This window comes from Pseudonaja textilis, chromosome 2 (genome assembly GCF_049901715.1).
Source record: "Pseudonaja textilis isolate UNSWEBS1 chromosome 2, rPseTex1.2, whole genome shotgun sequence".
Classification (NCBI taxonomy): Eukaryota; Metazoa; Chordata; class Lepidosauria; order Squamata; family Elapidae; genus Pseudonaja; species Pseudonaja textilis.
Window position 1 is genome coordinate 97,146,123 of NC_141991.1, and position 8,543 is coordinate 97,154,665.

Here is an 8,543-nt window from a genome sequence, read left to right on the forward strand (position 1 = left end):
TATAAACTGTTCTCTGTACCTGCTCCCTTTTTCAAAGTGACCCCAGCTTTTGATGGCTATTCTGGTAATGAGAATGGTGGAGAGGACAAGTTACTAATGCGAGAGCTAGATAGCAGGAGAAGTGGAAATTTCACCTTCTAGCCCCCTTATTGACAATCCCCTATTAGGTGTTTTTAGAAAAGCGAAGAAATGGTCAGCGAGAGAGACAGAGAATATTGTGGCTGAGTGGGAGGGAGTTTTCCAGTAAAGCAGGAATCACAGCCTGCCAGGTTTGAAAAGGACCTTGAAGATAATCCACAGCTGCAGAGGCCTGACAGATGGCCAGCCACGCAGCCTCTCTTGAAATATCTCTTCTGCTCCCTTACTCCACCTCCACAAGTTAGATGCAATCTCTAGGTTAATAGAGACTCTGCTCCCCAGAACATATTGGATTCTGGGAGGTGGCTTAAGCACGTCTTAAGAGCAAAGTATTAAATCCATTCTTCACTTTCCTCAGGTTTGTCCCAGTTGATACTGTAAAAACCACCCCACTTGCTGGCTTCACAGATGTGCTCTGCCTCATTGCCTGGAGGAAAGTGCATTAAAGAAGCTGCCTGGGGAAGCCCCTGACTTCTAGGAGCCCACCTTCTCTTCAAGAATTACTCCTGAAGCCTTAGATTGCGTTCCCCTGCTGGAGTCACTGGCATCTCATGTCAATGTTGTAGGACACCCTCCAGCAGGAAATGTAATCTACAGCCTTCCAGCTGCATTGCTTGCCACAGCCTTAAAATACAGCCTCCCAAGCAGGGGTAGGATTCTACCAGTTTGGACCGGTTTGGCCGAACTGGTAGCTCCGAAGATCACCTGGGAGCGAATCAGTTCGTTCCAGTGATCAGCTGCTGGGCCCACCCACCTGCCTTAGCTCCATACTGACCCTTATTTCTTGCTTTTGATGCTCAGCTGCATCACATGGCACAGTGGATTGCTGCATGTCAGCTATTCAAGAGACAGGGAGAGTGCAGGAGTACAGGAGAAGGTCAGTAGGAAAGCCTCTGCGTGGGCGCAAAGTGCGCATTTGCCACACACGTGCACAAAGCATGCATGCACATGCAAACCACACCCACCAAGCCATGCCCACCGAATCGGTGGTAAACCATTTTTAATCCCACCACTGATCCAGACTTCTTGTAAACTTGTGTTAATGTTACAAAAACAGAAAATTATTAAACCAGCACAATGCGGTCATTTATATGTACTATTTCATATTTTGGGGGAGACCAAGCGGAAAAGACACCTTCAGTATATATTTATTTTTAAAATGGATATGCCACCCCTCAGAACAAAGTTTCTAGCGAAGCTTGCAAGTGCTAAAATTGTGATTTAGAACCTCATTCAAAATACCTAACATAAAAGCAGTAAAACAGCAGAAAGGTAATAATTATGTTGCAATTTAAATTAAATTAATGTAATATTTAATAAAATAAACATTAAGGCATTAAAAGGCCTTTTTTTAATACTGGAAAAGGACATTCCTATCACTGAGCAAAGAATGGAATTTAAGGAAGGGTCCCTAGAACATTTACCCTTTAAACTCACAGTCCATATTTGGCTAATCTGAGAGCCCAAGAAGGAGAAGGAGACACAGAGGCCTTCCACTGGCATTAGCTTAAAAAACTAAGTGAAAATTACCAGAGGAGAACCTGCATCTGCAATGTGTCATGTGTCTGTTTTTGCCTGAAAGCAGCCTGGCATATATTTTCAGTAATCTATTATAGGAAAGTTTGAAGAACAAGTCAAAGGATTAGAACAATGAGTGACCACACTTCAGCTGAGGAGAAAACACCACTCCTTTAAAAGGAACCTAAACAGTAGAAAGCATTGGGCTGGTTGCTAAAAGTACCCGTACCTCCCAAGATATCCAAAAGAGTGAACTCAGGGATATTGTAGAGAGTATCTAGGTCCATGATGGCGAACCTATGGCATGCGTGCCACAGGTGGCATGCAGAGCCATTTGTGCTGGCAGGTGCACTGCAGGCAAACTTACCTCACTGCGCATGTTGATTTTCAGCCCGTTTGAGGCCTTTTTCTGCTCCCCAAAGGCTTGAGGAAGGCTTCTGCGGGCTTCTACAAGTTTTGTAGGCTGAAGTCTAGCCCCGTTTCATCACTTTCCGGTATTTTCAGAAAAACAGGAAGTGACCAAATGGATTTCAGCCTACAAAGCTTGTAGAAGCTTGCAGAAGCCTTCCTCAAGCTTTTGGGAGGCCGAAAAAAGCCTCAAACCGGCCGAAAATCAGCTATGATGTGCAGTGCAGGGAAGGGGGCGGCAGTTGGATGGGTGGGATTACGCGCGCATGCATAGGGGATCTCTGTGTGTGGGGTGCACATTGCCTTCTGGGTGCTGGCATGCGAGCGCGAGCATGCACAATTTTTGGCACAGGAGCCCGAAAAGGTTAGCCACCACTGATCTAGGTTAAAATAAGTGGAGGAATTAATGCGTGCAGTGTTACTTTTGGAGCCCACTTTCACCTGCCCAGATAAAAAGAAAAGATGGATGTTGCTTTCTAAAAGCAAACTCCAAATCTATCAAAGAGGCATGAGGTATAGTGATAGAAGACTTCAATTACCCTAACAAAATTGTAGGAGACAAAAACATGTCAATTGTTTTCAGGAAACCCCTAACATTTATCTCTGATGTTTCTCTATCAGGAAAAGGAACAAGAAGACCCACTATTTTAATCATCTCTATTGATTAAGTTCAAATTAAAGTAGTGCATCTTCTTATTATTCAGCAAAGATTATTCAGCAAAGATAGCTCAAAAATCATACCCCAAATGCTCATCAATGATTCTTCATCAAATTATAGAGGTTCTAAATAAGTTCTGGGCCTTGTATCTTCCATATTTTATCAATACTTTGGTAGAGAAAATTTCAATTAAATTTTCAGATCAAGTGTAGACAACACTTCAGAAGACAAAAATAATGAATAAATAAATAAAAATTCAAAATTATCTTGATAGGTTAGAGAAATTGACTGAAAATAATGGAATTAAATTTATCAGGGACATAGGCAAGTTCTTCATTTATTAAACAGACATGGAATGCACAAGCATAGGATGAGAGATATCGGATTTGTATCAAGTGCTTGTAAAGAGATGTAGTATTGTGTTTGGTTTTGAGCATGAGACTTTAAGAAGGATTTAGAAAAGTAGATGTCACAACATTGTAAAAATTGTATTTGTGTTATTTTGTTGTTGTGTTGTTCTATATCTGTGTTGTTTTTAACTGTGTAAAATTCAATACAAATTTTTTTTTAAAGAAAAATTAATATAGGTTCAGAGTAAAGCCATGCAGATGGTCACTAAATTGGAAATGAAGTCCCATAAAGAATGACTGAAAGTTCTGAGAATGTTTGCTTTAAAAAGAAGAAGAGACTAAGACTGGCATTTGGCAATCTTCTTCAGGGACAGAAGAATAAGACCCAGAGATAATCTGTAATGCTCTGGTGGTCAGAACATGAAGTAATTAATATAATTTTCAAGTAGGCGGATACTTAATAGTGAAAGCAGTTCAAAAGTGAAATCCTTTACCCAAACAAATGGTAGGCTCTATCCAGTTGGTGTGTTTAAGCAGAAACCAGGCAGTCATTTGTTGGGGATATTTTGGATTTCTGCCCTTAGATGCTTGATGTCCCAATATCTCTTTCAACCCTATCTTAAAGAGTTGGAAGGGAATACTTGAGAAAAAAAACTCCCTCAACTATTGTGGCTCCAGATTGAACATGAATACACCTTGAATAGATATTTGGCAGCATAACCACACCCTCCCAATTTCAGTTCGCACTGTTATTAGCTTAAATTGTACCAGCTGAAATTTTAAGAATAACTCCCATATATACTTTACTGAAGAAATTATGGCAAACTAATATATAATATTTTGATTATGCATGCACACATAAAAAATGCTTCAGTGTTCTGTACTTAAGAGTTTGAAAGATTTTATGTCTCCTGCATGCCTAGTTGCTAGTACACGGTCCATTTAGTTTTTCATAACTGTGGTCAGAAATAGTTTGAGCTTTCAAGCTGCTTGTGGATTCAAGTGAGATAAAAATAACATGATAGTCCTCATTGGGAAAAGAAGAATTGCATTGAATTGAAAACTTTGGCCAAGTGTGGTCAAAAGAAATTTGTCTCTGGTGCAGAATCTCTCACTGTACGTGCAAAATAACAGAATAATGATAATCATCATAATAATACCGATAAGAGATGAGAGTAAAGAGGATAATAAGAAGCCTAAATAATACTACAGCCCTACTAGATTGGTAAATACATGGGCTATTACACTCCCCACCTCTGCTCCTCTGTTGGACGGAGTGCATCAGCCCTAACAAATCACTCATTGTAGATTAAAAATTGGGACAGCTGAATTTTAGCAACCTCATTTTTACCTGTTCCAGAGCAAGTCCAAAGGACAAACAATAAGCACCATCTCCATCGACAAATGATGTGTTGGTAACTGCCACACATCATTGGTACTTGTAGATTTTTACTAGTCCCAACCTATGTATGAAAACAAAATCAAAGAAAGCATGAGGGAAGAAGGAAAATATGATTCATAACCTCCAAGCTGTTTCAAATTCCTAGACAGTTTAATTTCACATTCAGATTTGAAGATAAGACACTAAGCACTTACCTTTCTACTTCTTTTCTCTCTACCTGAAGTACAAACATATAAATAACTAAAAACACACACCACCCAGAGCTCTTCGTACAGAGCCTCTACTCCTCTTACCAGCCTGTTGCATGCAGGATATCTATAAATGAAGCGAATCTTTTCATCGTGTGCATCCAGCATATTTATTGATCTCTGGACCTTAAATCCTGGCCAAGGCCTTGGCTAGCTCAATTACTGGGATTAGCTTGCAGACGTTTCCCCCGCTGGCCTTGATCTTCTTTTGTAGCCATATCAACACGCCTCTGTTCCACTGTTTCCATGGAGGGGAGGGCTACATAACCCATTTTCACCACCACCTGGATAAAGTCTGCAATATTTTTCAGCCTACCTTTAGTTTCCAGGATGCATGAAAAAGTTCTACCACTAATAAGGGGCCAAAACCAGGCAGTATGGGAGAAAATGAAACATTAGCCCCAAAGTTAAATATCCTCACTCTGGCCCCCAATGATCCAATCTTTCTTAGGTCTCTCTATGGGTTGAGTTCAGAATGTACTACCCCAAATTGTCCTTAAAACTTCAGTCTAAATAGTCTCAAATGGAAGCCATTTACAGGTATGCCTTGATTCAAAAGTTCCAGTTTAGTAACCCTACAATAGCACGAAAAAAGTGACTTATGACCATTTTTCACACTTATGACCATTGCAACATCCTCATGTCATGTGATCAAAATTCAGATGCTTGGCAACTGACTCATGACTGTTGCGGTGTCCCTGGGTCATGTGATCACTTTTTGCAACCTTCCATTGAGCAAAGTCAATGGGGAAGCCGGATTTACTTAACAACCGAGTTACTAACTTAACCGCTGCAGTGGTCCACTTAACGTCTGTGGCAAGAAAGGTTGTAAAATGGGGCAAAATTCACTGAACTGTCTGACTTACCAACATAAATTTTGGGCTCATTTGTGGTCATAAGTCAAGGACTACCTGTAGTTCTTAACCCTCACTCTCCTCCATAGACGAGGATGCAGCCACACCAAACCTGAATGTAACTGAGTGTCTTACTAAAGATGAAATAGATTCTATGCTCACTTAGGTTTTTAGGGTTGTGTACAAGAAATGTGCATTTGGATTACACTTCTCCATAAAGCATCCCACAAATCATTAACTCTTTGAGGTGATGAAGCTGGCTTCTTTCAAGAGTTCACTGGTCCATTTAATCTTTATTATCCCCTCCAGCTGATTTCCCAGTGACCCTTCTTGAGCACGTGCTTGCAAGGGCTCAAGATCTTAGGGGACATATCGCATGTCCCAAATGTGCCCCCACCTTCTCTCCCACCTGTGGTCAAAATCTTTCTCCTTTTGACTCTATTTCCTCCAAGGTCATTCACTTATCACTCCCACCTTTCAAAGCTGCTTTGGAAGCAAAGCAGAAGACGGACTGCTGTGCTTTGGAGTGAACTTGCGTCAAGATTGCATGATTGGGGATAAAAGGAGAAAAGGGAGGTGCTATGCTCTTCAGCTGGCCAAGCAAGTAGGACCCTGGAGAGACCCAGGCAAAAAAAGACTCTTACCTTCCTCAGCAGAGCGGCCTCAGTGCCGCCTTGGAGCCAGGCACTGTTTAGGAAAGCTTAAGAAGCAATTGCCACCTGAACTGAAGAGGGGGAAAGAAGAGGTGGGAGGGTGCCATCTGCTTCAGGAGATGCAGAAATCATGGACAAGTCTGTGCCTCTTGTCCCCAGGCCGGCATGATTTAACAATAATGAAAATTAAGTGGTCAATGTAAAGTTAAAAATAACTGTAGGGCTCTGGGAGGGTCAAATTACAAGTGAGGAGGGGAGGGTGCATGGAGAGTGTGGCAGTTGTTGATTTGTAAAGGAATTCGGCGGTGGAGGAAAAGTGCTCCCAAGACAAGGAGTGGGCACTGCCACCCAAAGCATCCACATTCCCGTTTCCTTCTCTCCCTCTTTATCCCTCTTTGCGTTGGTTTCTCCATTCGGAGGCAGGGCATGAGTGGTGGCTGAGAGGTACGAAATCAGCAAGCTTCCCCTGATGATGCCTCACAAAATAAGGAGCATAAAAGCTAAGCTCCAACTGGGCGTCACTAAAAAGATAGCTGGATTTATGATTAACGCAGGCGTGCAGAGGAAGAAACTTCCTGAGCATCATTCGCAAGTTTCTTGATCCCCCTGAAGTGATGCATTCTGGCTCAGGCTGACATGCTGCCTCCCACACGCATGCATACATACACTTGTAAGATTGGGCTTGGAAGGAGACATTGCAGGTAATCAAGTTGCTTCAAACTGTGAATAACAACAACAACAACAACAACAATAATAAGGCTTCAATAGCTCACTAGTTGGGGTCAAAGAGCATCAAATAATTTATGAGAAGCAGCAAAGAGATCAGGCTCTGATTGTGTGAGTGTATGAGTTTGAGTGTGTGTCAGACAGAAACTAAGTAAATAACCTGGCGTTTTGCACTGTATTCATATTTTCAAAACCTCAGGGGCAGAATCCAAGGTCACTATAAAGATCAATCTACAAGGGGATTGGTCCATGATCACGCAGCAAGATGTACCTCACAGCACCTGGAAGCAGGGGTGGGGAACACAATATGGCTGCAGTTTCTATTATTGACCAGGCTGGGAAAGTCCGATGAGAATGGGAGCTTTACAACATCAGGAGAGTAGGACAGATTGTCTAGTCCTACCATTGGTTATACCATAGGGTGGTGTAGATTTCAGAGACCTGTATACGTAGATTTAATGGTCACACTGGCTCCACTTCTGGCTGTACCCTCATTATACATAGTCCATTCGTGGCTCAGTTTCTGGTCATCCCATATTTCTACACAGCAGTAATGTGCTTTGCTCATTCGCCTATGTTTCTAGTTTTGTGCAAAAGTTTCCACTGGACTTTAATAATATTCAACTTTCTCTCTTGGAAAATATTCTCTGTGATTTTTCTCTGAATGAAGAATCTTAAAAGTTGTGAAAGAATTTGGAAGTGGGGAAGAAGTACCATAACTTATATGTATGCTTTTCCAGTATTTATATCACTTGTCTTTCCTATCTTTCATAATTTTTTATGAACTGAACTTATCTCAAAATCATTTTATTATTGAACGGAGTGGAGTATAGTTATTCTTGGAGAATGTGACTAGGTAGGCCAAGGTTTCTCCTGCTGTAATAAACCATCCTTGAAGATTTTATTTAGTACAATAAAATTCACAGCACATTTTATTTTGCAGCAATGCAGTGATTAGCCATTTACCCTCTCTAACTAATCCTTTTTGGAAAACTCTCTGCCCCGAGTTCAATTTTTGACTTGGACACTGATGGGATGCTTCGATGACCTCTAAATGTTTTAGCCAGTGAGCAGATTTTGCAATTTGTCCCTTCCCTTATCATCCCAAAATGAATGTGAAATGTACTTTGCAAGTGAAATACATTATCGGCTCTCATTTGTATGGAAGTAATATAAATGTCATGCTATATGGTTGGGTTATAACAACGATAACATTGTTCCTGCACCCCTTAAGGAGGCTTTGGTTTGGCCCCTCCTCAAGAAGGCATTGCTGGACCCCACCACATTGGACAATTTTCATCCAGTATCTAATCTCCTTTTCTTAGGAAAGTCATGGCAAAAGTAGTTGTGCAGCAGCTTCAGCAGCTCCTAGGTGAAGAGGATTATTTGAACCCATTTCAGTTAGGATATAAGCCTGGGAAAGGGACAGAAACAGCATTGGTTGCACTTATGGGTGATCCCTGGCAGAAGCAAAGCAGGGATAGTACATCGTTCTTCCATCTTGACCTTTCGACCGCCTTCGATAGTATCACCAATGGCATCCTTCTGGACTAACTCTGTGGGTTGGGAGTGGACATTGTTTTAATTC

The 8,543-nt window shown here is 41.4% G+C and overlaps 1 protein-coding gene across 5 annotated transcripts in view; it reads right to left on the reverse strand.

The window, feature by feature from the left end:
• The window catches only part of LOC113433476 (transforming growth factor beta receptor type 3-like), a 30,710-nt gene extending 24,027 nt beyond the window's left edge, over positions 1–6,683 (reverse strand). The window contains exons 1-2 of one of the 5 annotated variants that reach the window (XM_087924631.1): positions 6,221–6,683; positions 4,424–4,535 (exon numbers count right to left, since the gene is read on the reverse strand). Coding sequence is in view for 4 of the 5 variants with exons in the window: in XM_087924630.1 (XP_087780756.1) it covers positions 4,424–4,505 (82 nt within the window). In the remaining variant the exon portion in view is untranslated. The remainder of the gene's footprint in view (positions 1–4,423; positions 4,536–6,220) is intronic. The other 4 variants (XM_087924630.1, XM_087924629.1, XM_087924628.1 and 1 more) reach the window with 4 other exon arrangements.
• Between the last annotated feature and the right edge of the window lie 1,860 nt (positions 6,684–8,543).